Below are 14,705 nucleotides of genomic sequence, written 5' to 3'. Positions count from 1 at the left end.
ACACAGATCTACCCCATTTCATTCCAGTCACCACCTTGACCTTGACCTTGACAGGTACCAACACTTTAGAAAACCTCCAACCAGCAACACCTGCCAAGGACCCCTCTTGCAGGCATGTTTTCCAAGAAACACAACTCGGAGGAAGCAAAACAGACTTAGCCCAGGCTGTGAAGACACTTTTTAACAACTGGATTCAACACAACTCAAAGCTCAAAAAGCAAGTAAACAGAGGCTAATGCCTAGTTAGATGGAAGCAATTTTCCTATCAAATAGTCTTCCAAAGTTCTATGATAAATTGCTCATGCAACCACTTCTGTCACATCCAGTTAAGTTTGAGTCACATTTTTATTTACACTTACCTCTGCCACTCGGTGGGTGGAACTAAAGCGAGGTGGTAAACCAGCCAAAACACAGTGTTGGTGGGTGGCATTGAGATCATCTGCAGGAAAAATACCAAAAATTAAAGGAAAAAAGCATCCACCACGCACTCAGCAGTCACTAAACAGTATTTAAATTACAAAGTAAACAGTAAATCCATCATTCAAGAAGAATGACAAGAACCAAAAATATAACAATTACTTTGTATAATCTAAACTAATTTTTGCAAGTAGGATGACTTTATATAGAGAGATAAATAGATATAGATAGATATACATATATGTGTGCGTATATATATATATGTATATATACAGTCATATGGTATAAAACCATTGTGGTGTAAAGCCATCAAAAAGCATGACACTTTCAATAGAGAAAGGGGATGTGATTAATAATTACTTTACGACAACAGGCGTAAACCAGCACTGTACTTAGCCAATAGGCTATATGGTTACCCTACTTACCTGTAGTCTTATGATACCCACTCACCACTATTTATGGGTTGAACTTCTTTCTCTTTTTCATTATACATCTAATTCTACTCATGCTTTATGAATAAGCCAAAATTCTTTCGTATTATTTGGAATTGAACATCTTTCATCTGAAAATCTGCCTCTTTCCCTCCCGAATCAAAGTATCAATTTTGCCCTAACAATTTTCCAGGCAGCAAACCAACCAACTCAGCACGTTGCAACGCTTTGGCTCTCAGAACAGAATTCAAGCCTACAGATTCATGACCCAAGAATGGAGTAGGTGGTGAATTCATCAGCTAAAGAATATGCCTGAAACCACATGCAATGGGAGAAAAATCAATGGCCAAGTTCTTGTGTATTCTATGAAACGACGCCACATGTGAGGCAAAAATCTGTATCACCTCTGCTTGGAGCATCGCTTCTATTCCTGTTAATAAGAAGAGAACCAGACTGTCCCTGGCAACACATGACTTCCTACATAAGCAACAAAGACTTCTTAGGAAGATACCAAGAAAGACAACGATTTAAATTAGGAGGCAAAGACCAACTACATGTCAGCAAAAACAACCTATAAAATTTCCTCTAAACATAAGAGAGGAAACACAAAATGTCAATGGCAGGACATTTGTTTATGGACATTAGGGAGTAGCCATGACAAGGATGGGCTTCCCGGGTGGCAAAGAATTCACCAGCCAACGCAGGAGACACAGGCAACACAGGTTCAGTCCCTGGGTGGGGAAGATCCTCTGGAGGAGGAAATGGCAACCCATTCCAGTATTCTTGCCTGGAGAATCCCATGGACAGAGGAGACTGGTGGGCTACAGTCCATGGGGTCGCAAAGAGTCAGACACGGCTAAGTGACTGAGCACTGAGAATGATGACAAGGTTGACCTTCTTGCCTTATACAGCTATAAAACACAGGAAGACAGAGCATGATATAACCCCAAACACAAGAGAAATTAAACAGGTGAGTCCTACAAGTGCCTGGCTTTCTAGCTGGAAACAGTTTCAAAGCCACAGAGTAAGCAGGCAGAAGTCAGAATTCTGAGTGTTCAGCTCTCCTTCCTGCTGAGTTGTGAAGACAAAAAGTAGGAAGACCAGGGAGCAGAGATTTGTAAGGCAGAATACTGCAACAGAAGAGCTTGCGCAGGGAAAGATCAAGGAGACATCCGCAGAAGGGTTCCTTCCAGCCTGACTCCACACTGAACTGTGCATATGTGAATGAAAACTAGCCCCAGGCAGGGAAAGAAGCTCCAGAACGCTGTAGGAAAAGAAGCTCCAGAAACCTCAGACTCACCTTAGGCCAGGAACACTGTTCTCAGCGGCCAGAATGGCTCCTACTACCTGAGACAATAACAGATAGAGTCTTTGTGTTTGTGTCCTCAGTCGCTCAGTCATGACCAACTCTTCGCGACCCCATGGACTGTAGCCCACCAGGCTCCTTTGTCCATGGGATTCTCCAGGCAAGAATACTAGAGCGGATTGCCATTTCCTACTCCAGGGGATCTTTTCAACCCAGGGAACTAACCGGTGTCTCTTGCATCTTCTGTATTTGCAGGTGGATTCTTCACCACTGCGCTGCCTGGCAAGGCCCAGATAAGAGTTTACAAAAGCATAATCTTAGTAGAAAGGTTAAACAAGTCCTATATTAAAGGCTGCCCAAGATCCACCTAAAAGCTTAAAAGCAAGCCTCAAAAGAATCCAACTTATTACAAATAATTTAATTACTCACTAGAGCAAAGTCCAACACTACTTAAAACAGTATAACAAAATCAGACACCAATAAATAAAATTGGCCATAACCAGCATTCACCCAAAAAGTAACAGAAATAGAAGACATACGGTACAATAGCTAACTAATGAGAACCTACCAGACAGCATAAGGAATTCTACTCAATGCTTAGTGGTGACCTAAATGGGAAAGGAATATATATATATATAACTGATAAACTGATTCACTTTGCTGTACAGTAGAAACTAACATATTGTAAAGCAATTATCCTCCAATTTAAAAAATTAAAATTAAATTAAAAAAAAAATTTTTTTAAGTGTGGCTTAAGACCTGAAGAGGACTGGATGACACTTCTCTCTTCAATTTTCCCTCTGAGGATTTCAGCTAAGGACACACCTGAGAATGTCTAGTTGATCTGAACTATTTTGTCTGAAGGGGGATTCAAAGCTAAACAAAAACAAAAAGCAGGGGCTGGAGGAGTTTCCCGAGGCCAGATGCCCATAAAGGATTGAAACAATTTCTAAGAAATATATAGATGCCATTCTCACCTATCCAAATAAAAGCCTCATTGCTCCCCAGCTATTAACAGCGGGCTCTGAAGATATCACAGCTCAGTTCAGTTCAGTTCAGTCGCTCAGTCGTGTCTGACTCTTTGCGACCCCATGAATCGCAGCACGCCAGGCCTCCCTGTCCATCACCAACTCCCGGAGTTCACTCACACTCACATCCATCGAGTCGGTGATGCCATCCAGTCATCTCATCCTCTGTCGCCCCCTGTTCCTCCTGCCCCCAATCCCTCCCAGCATCAGAGTCTTTTCCAATGAGTCAACTCTTCGAATGGAGGGAGAAAATCATCTTAACGGACGGATTTCTTAAGAGCTTTTGTTCCACTGAGGGGCAACTCAAAGGCACTTAAAAAGGCAGGCCAAGTGGCAAACACAACATTAGAAGTAATAGTCCAGGGTGTGGACCTTTATTTAAATCCTTGGCAACTCTCTAATCAAACAACTCTTGAAATGGCTCCCAAATGTTTCTAATCCTTTATGACTTTTAGAAAGAACCCTGTATTTTCACTGTAGGACTTCTAATTTGTCTAAAACTCTAAATCTATGAATGTGGCTCAAATCTCATGGATTGTACATCTCAAAGGATATACAAAAGATGTCCCTAGCTTTAAAGACTAATCCTAATAATTTTTAGAAAGAAAACATCAAAGAATGCCTATTTGCCAGAGTTATCTCAGAAAACAGCTAAAAAACTGACTATACTCAGGAGCAATCAGAGTTTGTAGAATTTATTCAACAAAACAAATGGAAAAAGAGCTCTCACTCTTTGCAGGCTAAATGCTGTGTGCTCTATCAGTGGAAGGAGAGAACTCTGGACATTCACTGTAGCATGAAATCTCATTTCATATATAAGAGACCACAGACGCAAAGGCATAATTTACGCTAGGGTGATCAGTTCATGCCCAGTACTTTCCTGGCTTTAATACGGAAGTCCCGAATCCTGAGATTCTCTCCCCCACCCAGACAGACTGGGACAGCTGGTCACCCTAAATTTAACCCAGCCCTTATTTTCTTGGTTTTGTTGTCCAGTGTGTCACCAGGGGCTACTGCATCCCCAAATTTCTTAAAGTAACAATCAGGAGCTTTGCTAAAGGCACTCCAGAGCTAAATAAGCCCAATACTGAAATCCAATCTTCCCAGTTTCACACAATCACTGAAGCTTTTCATTCTTACTCACCTGTCCATTCTCATCCCTCAATCTTAATATTTATGACCTTATTTTTCCTAGATGTGGGGACATCCATGACTGAGAACATTTTCAGAATTTAATAGCCAATGAAAGGGGGGAGGGGAGTATCCCTGATGAGACAACAGAAGAGACTCAGACCTCTACCTACCCTGTTCCTAGATTCTCAATGAGATGATCAAAGAAATATCAAAAGAATGAAGATTGCTTTCAGTGCTCAATATCAGGGAAAGGTGCTCAATATGCCAGAAATTACAAGGAACTCTGCTGGATACAATATAAGTGGAATGAGATTAAAGAAAGGTAGCACTGTACTATAAATCAATTACACTTCAATTAGAAAAAGACACCAGGACTTCCCTGGCAGTCCAGTGGTTAAGATCTCCCCTTCCAAGGCAGGGGGTAAGGGTTCGATGCCCAGTCCAAAAGCTGCCAGTGTTTGCTCATACTGTGAGCATCCATATCACCCAAAGACAAAAACAAGTTATTCAGTGCCCTCCAGTTTATCAAGTCTTTCATCTGACCCTGCAAAGATACATTTTCTTCCTTCCTCCTTCAAGTGAAGTATTTAGCCAGGAACCTAAACTAAGTTTTCATAGAACCAATCTTAACACCAAGTTGCCTCTTAGCTGGTGCTAGTCTTCTTTCTATAAGGAAAAACAGACAAAGAAAAAATTACTAGACTCGGGCAAAATTACTATAGTTCTAAGGAAAGGAACCAGTTTGACAGAAACTGCCTCTTCTGAAACAGTGTTACTCAAATGGTCAGAAAAAATTTTCATAAAAGTCTCAATTTTTCAAGAAGCCGCTTGATTCAAGAAGGCACTGCACCTGTAAAAATGGGGCAAAGTAATCACGAAGATGGAACAGCATGAAATCAGGAAAGGCTGCTTGGAGCTGATTTTTTTTTTAGTAAGTATGGCTTCATTTAAAACAATAAGAGCTTGACGACACAACAGAATGCATGCTGCAGAAAAATCAAATTACCCAAGTGAATGGGAACTCAAGAAGAGGGAAAACAAAAATTAGTGACAGAAAAAGATAAGAGATGAGGGGCAGATTAAGCCAAAAGAGATAGAACAGGAATCTTAGAAAGCAGAAAACAGAGCAATGAAAGAATAAGCAAAGAAATAACAGAATACTTTCCGAAGTTGTAAAAAGGCCTGAGTCTGTAGTACAAAATGGCTAACCAAGTGCATAAACATTTTCCATTCAAAAATTAAATACAAAATATGAAAAATGTCCAAAGAAAAAGCACAACTTGCTATAATAGGATCAAAATGGAGATGATTTCAGGTATCTCCTTAACATCAAATATTAGAGGTCAAGGGAACAATATCTATAGAGCTTTAAGGTGGAAACCTCCTTACTCAAGAGTCCTATAGCCATTAAAGGAGATATGAATACATGTAGGTACAGTAAGCCACACTCAAATAATGCAAAGACTCAGAAAACACACTACCACCATTTCCCTATCATTAGCCTTCATTTAACAGTTAGAACCTGTACTTTAGCTGACAAGATGGCAATCAAAATAAAACCACAATATAAGCAGACTATCAGTGAACATAAAAGTTGTTACATAATTTTAATATGGCTATTTAATTCAATGCTAGCATAATTAGTGAGCTTCCACAGTGGCTCAATGGTAAAGAATCTGCCTGCCACTGTAAGAGACCCCAGTTCAATCCCTGGGTCGGAAAGATTCCCTGGAGAAGGGAATGGCAACCCATTCAGGTGTTCCTGCCTGGAAAACCCCATGGACAGAGGAGTCTGGTGGACTACAGTTCATGGGGTCACAAAGAGTGACTTAGTGACTAAATAACAACATAATTAATAATAAATGAAAGTAAGTACACTTCATCTAAAAAATTTTCTACATTAAAATTTATTTTAGGGACTTCCCTGGTGGGCCAGTGGTTAAGACCTTAGGCTTCCAATGCAAGGAGCATGGGTTTGATCCCTGGTTTAGGAACTAAGATCCCACATGCTGTGTAGCAGGGTCAAAAAATTAAAAAAAAAAATTTTTTTTTAAAGAATTGTTTTAAAAAATCTAAGTCAAAAATTTAAGAGTATGTTTTTTTTTCAATGCCCAGTAAAAGAACAGAAGAGCTGAATAAAGTAAGCATCAAGATGCATGTCAATAACATGTCAACAGAAAAATGGGCAAAAGATGATCAGCTAATAAATAGTAATAGAAAGAAGAATACAAATGGCCATGAAACATGGGAAGTGTTCAACATCATCAACAATGAAGTGTACTTTAAAACAACAGCATGTTATTTTCACCTATTAAACTGGGGAAAACATTTTTAAATTGTAATGCCTGGTGTTGCCTAGGGTGCAATAGATAGATTGGTAAAAGGAACTGATAAACACATTTCATATGCTGTAGGTAGAAGGTAAACTGAGAACACTCTGAAGAACAGTCTAACCATTCAATATGTACAGTCTTTACATATCAACACTCTCATCCTTACTCAGGTGGCTCACTTCTAGTAACTCTTCCTAGAGAAATAACTATAGGTGCAGACAAAGATTAGGTACAAAGATGTTCACCAGAGAGATATATTTGATACCAAGGCACTGGTAATAAATGGCATGACAAAAGTAGAGGACTCCTATTTAAGCCATTTTTTTAAAATCACATTTTTGAGGAATATTTAACAAGGAAAAATATTCAAGATATACAAGTATTGGAGAAAAAAGACATAAAACTATTGGGAAAAAAACAAGATATAAAACATTATTGTTGTTGTTGCTGTTGCTCAGTTGCTTCCAACTCTGTGACCCCATGGACTGTAGCACACCAGGCTTCCCTATCCTTCACTATGTCCTGGAGTTTGCTCAAACCCATATCCATTGAGTTGGTAATACCATCCAACCATCTCATCCTCTGTTGTTCCCTTCTCCTCTTGCCTTCAATCTTTCCTAGCATCAAGATCTTTCCTAATGAGTAGGCTCTTCACATCAGGTGGCTAAAGTATTAGAGCTTCAGCTTCAGCATCAGTCCTTCCAATGAATATTCAAGCTTAATTTCCTTTAGGATTGACTGGTTTGATCTCCTTGCAGTCCAAGGGACTCTCAAGTGTCTTTGCTAGCATCACAAATCGAAGACATCAATTATTCAACACTCAGCCTTCTTTTTGGTCCAACTCTCACATCCATACATGACTACTGGAAAAACTTTAGCTTTGACCATGTTCACCTTTGCCGGCAAAGTGATGGCTCTGCTTTTTAATACACTGTCTAGGTTTGATAACTTTCCTTCCAAGGAGCAAGCGTCTTTTAATTTCATGGCTGCAGTCACCATCTGCAGTGATTTTGGAGTCCAAGAAAATAGTGTTGCTGTTTCCATTGTTTCCCACCTATCTGCCATGAAGCAATGGGACTGGATGCCATGATCTCAGTTTTTTGAATGCTGAGTTTTAAGCCAGCTTTTTCACTCTCCTCTTTCACCTTCATCAAGAAGCTCTTAAGTTCCACTTCGCTCTCTGTCATTAGAGTGGTATCATCTGCATATCTGAGATTGTTGATATTTCTCCCAGCAATCTTGATTCCAGTTCGCGATTCATTCAGCCTGGCATTTCACATGATGTATTCTGCATATAAGTTAAATAAGGAAGGTGACAATATACAGGCTTGATGCACTCCTTTCTCAATTTTGAACCAGTCAAGTGTTCCACGTCCAGTTCCAACTGTTGCTTCTTGACTTACATACAGGATTCTCGGGAGACAGGTAAGGTGGTCTGGTATTCCCAAACATATCTAATATATTAATTTTCTAAACATTATATCTAATATGATATTAATATAATATTAAAATTATATCTAATACCATATAATCTGATATTAATTTTCCCATACTTAGGAAAACATTTTCTCAGGTATAGGAAAAAAATGCTAGAAGGAATCACATCAAATAGTTATGAATGTTTCTATCTCTGTGTGGTCGTATTATATGATGCATTTTTGTTATCCAATTTATACTTTCTTATAGTTCACAAATTCTTTATAGTGTGCATCAATTCTAATATTTCATTTTTAGCATCTCTGAATTTAGAGCACATATTAAAATTGATTGTTTTGGGGGGAGTTTATTTATATATTTAAATTTGGCGGGGTGGGTCTTCACCTCTGCACACAGGCTTTCTCTAGTTGCAGTGCATGGGCTACTCACTGCAATGGCTTCTCTGTTGCAGAGCACGGACTCTGGGGTGCAGAGTTAAGTAGCTTCAGCTCATGGATTTAGCAGTTGTGGCTCACGGGCTCTAAAGCGCAGGCTTCGCAGTTGTGGCACAGGGGCTTAGGTGCCCTGCAGAATGTGGGATTTTCCTGGACCAGGGATGGAACCCATGTCCCCTGCACTGAAAGGTGGATCCTTAACCACGGAACCTCAGAGAAGTCCTTCACAGCATCTTTGACTGGATAGCATACATTATTACTTTTGTATTTAACAGTAGAAAATAAAACAGGAAGCATGATGATTTTTTTAAATGCAAAAGGGAATGCTCAATGAAGAGGTCCTCAGAAAAGAGATATGCATTCCCCAAACAGAAATGAAAGAACACTGCAATCAGTAAGGGCAATAAGAGCTTTGGTCCATTTTATACATCTTTTGCAGTATAATTTTCCAGGGGACTGAAACCTCTTTCATAGAAACAGGTACAGAGGTGAAGATGACCTCAGGGTACACACCTTTCTCCTTCTTTGTTTTCTGAGATTAACTCTTATGGAATGCTTAGTTTATTGTTGGGCTGAGAAGAGAATACATTCTTGAGGTTAATCATTCATTCTTGATTTCTAAATCAGCAAAAGAAACTTTAATCCCACTTTAGGAAGGGCTGCCTTTTCTCATCCTGGTAGCAACTCTTCCCATGAGACAGAGGGGCAGAGGGGATCATGAGAATGGAGAGATGAGAAGGTTAGGTTAACCGAAAACTTGAATGAAGTCTCTTCTCTTCCCACTTTGAATATACAAAGCCACTGCTCCAGTGAACTCCAGGCCCCAGAACTTCCAAGTAAAGCAAATGAATGACACTGAAGTAAGCCACTTAAACTTTTCAGTTCTGTTCCTTCAAATACCTTTTGACTACTTTCTTTAGTCACTCCTATTTCAATATCTGATTTTCCATTGGCAATTGAAGATAGTTTTTTTTTTTTTAAAAAAAGCAAAAGTGTTAGTTGCTCAGTCATGTTCAACTCTTTGTGACTCCAAGGACTATAGCCTACCAGGCTCTTCTGTCCATGTAATTCTCCAGGCAAGAATACTGGAGTGTGTTGCCATTCCCTTCTCGAGGGCATCTTCCTGACCCAGGGATTGAACCCTGGTCTCCTGCATTGCGGGCAGATTCTTTACCATCTGAGCCCCCACAGAAACCCAAGATAACGTTTCTGGCTAATACTTAGGGAGGAAATAAGGCTGTTCTCTCCAGATACTTGGCAAGTTCCTATCCCGTACAAGGCACTAAGTGCTGTGCACAGTACAAAAATATATTTAATAGTGGCTCTGAAAAACCTTAGCTCCAATAGGTAAGACTTCTATATCAATTGCTACAGTCTGGAGGGGAAAGAGAGTTATGGCAATCACACTGAATGGCTGGCGTCACTGTCATTGTGGCTATTGAATTTTTTTAATGTCAACCCTAAACAGGTGAGTTATACGTGTACCTAGAATGAAGGAGAAAATATAACAAGGTGGAGGGAACAATATGAAAATGTAAGGGGAAAGAGTTATGCCAGGATCAGTTTTAGGACAAAGTCACTATAATAAGTGACAATAATTTGCAACTTTTTAAAATTTGTAGGAAATTTCCTGGCACTTTTGATGCCATGGCCAGAAATCATTAGAGAACTAAGATCCTGAAAAGCCTCGAACTGTGTCCAAAAAAAAGTTGAAATGTTTATTGGGCCTAGAAGAATTATTCCACAGAGACAGTTTAATGGGGGTATAGTGCCACCACGACAGTGGCGGTGGCTTAGTCGCCAATTCATGTCCAACTCTTGCAACCCCAGGGACTGTAGCCTGCCAGGCTCCTCCATCCATGGGATTCTCTAGGCAAGAATACTGGAGAGGGTTGCCATTTCCTTCTCCAGGACATTTTCCCCACCCAGGGATCGGACTTGCGTCTCCTTCGTCTCCTGCATTGCAGGTGGATTCTTTACCACTGAGCCACCAAGGAAGCCCAACGAGGACATAATCTGCTTGAAATCTGCTGCAGGAACTGACTGATTCAAGAAAGGCAGATCCATTCCTGGTCTAGTCCTGAGCTCAGTCAACAAAAATCAACTAAATAAATACATTTTTTTAAAGGTTTCATCCATGGTCATTCTCCCACTGTTTTTACAGAAGGAGCAAAGAGCACACACAGTATATGCAACCAAATTAAAAGCCTGAAAAATTCCTCCCCATAGCCTGCACTTTTATGAATTATGCTGTAGAGATAACACAATAGCCAAAGAGGGCATAGTAAGACTGCCAGCCAGGGACTTCCCTGGTGGTCCAGTAGTTAAGAATGCACCTTCCAATGCAGGGGACTCCATTCAATCCCTGGCTAGGGAACTAAGATCTCACATGCTGTGGGGCAACGAAGCCCAAGCTCCACAACCAGAGAGCCAACACTGCAGTGAAGAGCCAGCAAGGCAAAGAAAGATCCCACAAAAGCAAATAAATAAGTATTAAAAAAGAGACAGAGAGAGAGACTGCCACTCAATGGGGAACAGTCCACCTACCCAATCCGTATGGAGAATTATCTCAATACCGCATGACTGATTGAATGAACCGTAAGAGATTAAAAGGTCTTCATAATTCATAGTAATATATTCATCCTCAGCTTAAAAAAAAAACGCATAGGCACTTTTTTTTTTTTACCTTTGATGGTGTTCTTATTAAAAAAAATGTGAAAGAGAATGTACAGATTGATCCAGACACTGTGTCATTTGGAAAATTCTATGATGCCACATCGTTATCTGGATTAGTTATGAGGAAGTAAAGCATGGGTCACTGAAGGAATCAACTGTCATGGAAGATTCTAAAAGCTGTCTCTAGAGATCCCAGAATATAAGATGAATGGCCATCTGTTTTGGCAGGGGTCTTCAAAACCTTTTCCAGCCAGGAGCTTTTAAGGATAGAATAAATATTTCCTTTTGCCCATACTGCCATGAATGAAGAGGAATTTCACACATTGATTCAATATTTATTAAAGCACCTACCATGTTCAAAGTACTATGGTAGGTCCTAGAGAGGGTACACATTTTGGGGAATCTAAAATATAGTAGTCAGAAGGCATTTTTAGAAAATTCCAGAAAAAGAACGAAGACACAGGACCTGAGTGACAACGGAATTCTCCTAGGAGTGCAATGAGAAGCAATCTCAGTATAAGAGTGTCAGATGGGTTTGAAGAAGGCAGTGTTTATCAAAACATTAAATAAGTAGTATGATACAACATCTATTAGCAGCCAGCACCATAGCATGATTCTCCAGGCAGTAAAAGCAGAGAAAGGCGGGGATGAACTCCAGGGGGAGAGGGAGAACTGACCAGCAAGAAAGCCACAGCTCAAACACAAAACCACCTAAATAATGGAGCACGATCCTGAGCTTTTGATGAGGTCTGAAACTTGACCTGACATTTGCAACATGTTCTTTCAACTGATGTAAGTTTAGTGATTACAGTGGATGGGATCTTCTACGTATGAGTCCAGTCACCCCATTTGGTTCTACAATTAATAACACACACATAAGCACTGTTAATACACACTGTACACTGTCAATATACACAGAAAGCATGGTCCTCTTATCAGGATTACAGATGAGCCTGTAGACATACAGTTTAAAAATATGAAGGCAATGATATGGCTGAAATACCAGAAGTCAAGAGAGAGCATCTATGTCTTGGTATAAAGTTGATCAATTAAGAGAAAAAAAAAAAACCTTAAAAATAAACATAAACTGACAAAAGTTTTTCTTCATGAAAGACTGATAGGCCTTAAAGTTGATAAATGAAAAAATTGAAGTATTAAGGATATTTTAATAGTTAAGCAGGAAAGAATTGCCTAAAGACTAAAATGTGAATACAGTGAAAAGTACTTACATCTAAGAAATGGAACTTGGGGGTAGGTGGCAAAGAGTTTTTCCCTTTTCATTTTGGATCAACCTCCACTGTTTAAATTTTTACTTCCTAGTACATATATTATTTTTATTATAATACCAACAATAATATGGATGAGGTACTGACATGAAAAAATCTCCAGGGCATATTATTAAGTTAAAAAAACTAAGTAGTATACACAGACACACACATATACACATATGTACATACTAACACACAATAAGTCCCCTACATACAAATGAGTTCTGTTCTGAAAGTACAATCTTAAGGCCAATTAGTTTGTAAGTCCAACAAAGCCTAGGTACTCAACTAACACAATACTGTACTGTCTCATTTGTGTTTTTTAAAAAAGCAGCTGTAACATAAATATATCTACATAACTATTTATGTTAATGCTTATAAAAGGAAGAGACAGAAGATAAGAGTACTTCCACATTTTATTCTACGCACTTCCATATTATCTGAATCCTTAACAGTGAGAATATATGTGTATTCATCTATTAGTTGGTCAACTAATATTCTTTTTTCCCACATTTTTAAAGAAAAAGATTCCACAACGATATAATTAGTAGAGCTACCACAGTTCCACAGAAGAAAGAATAGGTTTGGTCTCAGAAAAATCTGGACTTAAACATAAGCTTCACTAAATATGTCACCTTGAGCAAGTGATTTTACCTCTCTGAGCCTCAATTTCCTTTTTAAAAAGGGGTTTTATGGAGCTTTACGGAGATACAATTCACATACCTGCTTCCTGGTGCTGGTGGCTCAGGCGGTAAAGAATCCGCCTGCAGTGCAGGAGACCTGAGTTCAATCCCTGGGTCGAGAAGATCCCCTGGAGCAGAAAATGGCAACCCACACCAGTATCCTTGCCTGGAGAATCCCATGGACAGAGGAGCCTGGTGGGCTACAGTCTATGGGGTCACAAAGAGTCAGAACGACTGAGCAACTAATATTTTCACTTGATGGAGCTTTACGGAGACACAATTCACATATCAAATAGTTCACTCACTGAAAATATACAACTCACTGCATTTTAGTGCATTCACAGAATTGTACAGGCATCACCAAAAACTAATTTGAGAGTATTTTCATACTCCTAAAAGAAACCATATACTGCCCACTAGCAGTCCATCCCCATCAGTTTTCTTTTTCTGGGGGAAAAAAAAAGGTGACTAGAAGGGGACGATTACACACCTCACAGGTTTGTTATGAGAAATAAATAAAATGCATCAAAACTCCAGCTCAGTGCCTGGCCTTCAGGAGGTACTCATCACACACACTTCAAGTAAAGTTCACAACAGAAATACTACAGAAATAAACAAAAAGACTAGATATGATAAGAAAGTGGCAGATCCTTCCAAGGACCTAGGAACACACTCAGGTTCCTACCCTCAGAGCCTATGACACCAGCCTTGTCCTCGCTCCAGTTTGTCTGAACACCAAAAAACTTGGTGTGTAAAGTATGTGTTAGCTGCTGAGTCGTGCCCAACTCTTTGCTATCCCATAGACTGCAACCCACCAGGCTCCTCTGTCCATGGGATTTCTCAGGCAAGAATACTAGAGTAGGCCGCCATTTCCTTCTCCAGGGGATCTTCCCTCCCCAGGGATCAAATCTGGGTCTCCTGCATTGCAGCAGATTCCTTACCATCTGAGGCACCAGGGATATCAAGTCAGAAACCCCAAGTTTGAAAATGTCAGCATTTAGGGGCATATTTTAGAGCAAAAAGTTTCAGGAGAGACACATCCTCAACCCTGCAAAAAAAAGTGAATAACAAGAAGCAGATACTGCGGTTGCTGAGCAGGGAAGGAGAACACGCCAAGTTCACATTGGACAAGCAGCTGAAACTATACTGTCATGTTTCTACTTTTCAGAGTGAAAATAAACATGACAGGTGCTCATTTGGCTGTTCAAGCACTTTCCACTTAAATGGCAATTCCTCAAGCTTACGACTGCAGCCTGAAGTTATAATTTACTACTGTTTCTGTATTATTCCCTTGCCTCGGCAGAAAGCAGAATGTAGCACCTACATTTCAAGACCCATGAGAGGTAATAAAGTATAATTATTTAGAATTTATGATTAAGCCATATATTAGAGGTCTTTTTTACTTCAGCTGGTCAGTCAGAGGTTGGAGGAGGGAGGGAAAGGGGTCAGAGGAAAAAATAACACAAGCCTTTTCCTTTGAACAAAAGGTCTAAGACAGGGCAGGACTGACGGACACCTGGAGGATTTACAAAGCTATCATGGTCTCCACATGAAGCCC

The 14,705-nt window shown here is 39.8% G+C and overlaps 1 protein-coding gene across 1 annotated transcript in view; it reads right to left on the bottom strand.

Moving 5' to 3' along the window:
• FTO (fat mass and obesity associated) overlaps positions 1-14,705 on the bottom strand; it is a 426,360-nt gene that overhangs the window by 257,953 nt on the left and 153,702 nt on the right. The window contains 1 exon segment of the mRNA NM_001319276.1: positions 360-439. Within this exon segment, the coding sequence (NP_001306205.1) occupies positions 360-439 (80 nt within the window).

Source organism: Capra hircus, chromosome 18 (assembly GCF_001704415.2).
Source record: "Capra hircus breed San Clemente chromosome 18, ASM170441v1, whole genome shotgun sequence".
Taxonomy (NCBI): Eukaryota; Metazoa; Chordata; class Mammalia; order Artiodactyla; family Bovidae; genus Capra; species Capra hircus.
The sequence above is the reverse complement of the archived record's forward strand: the minus strand, read 5'-3'. Positions and strand labels throughout refer to the sequence as shown.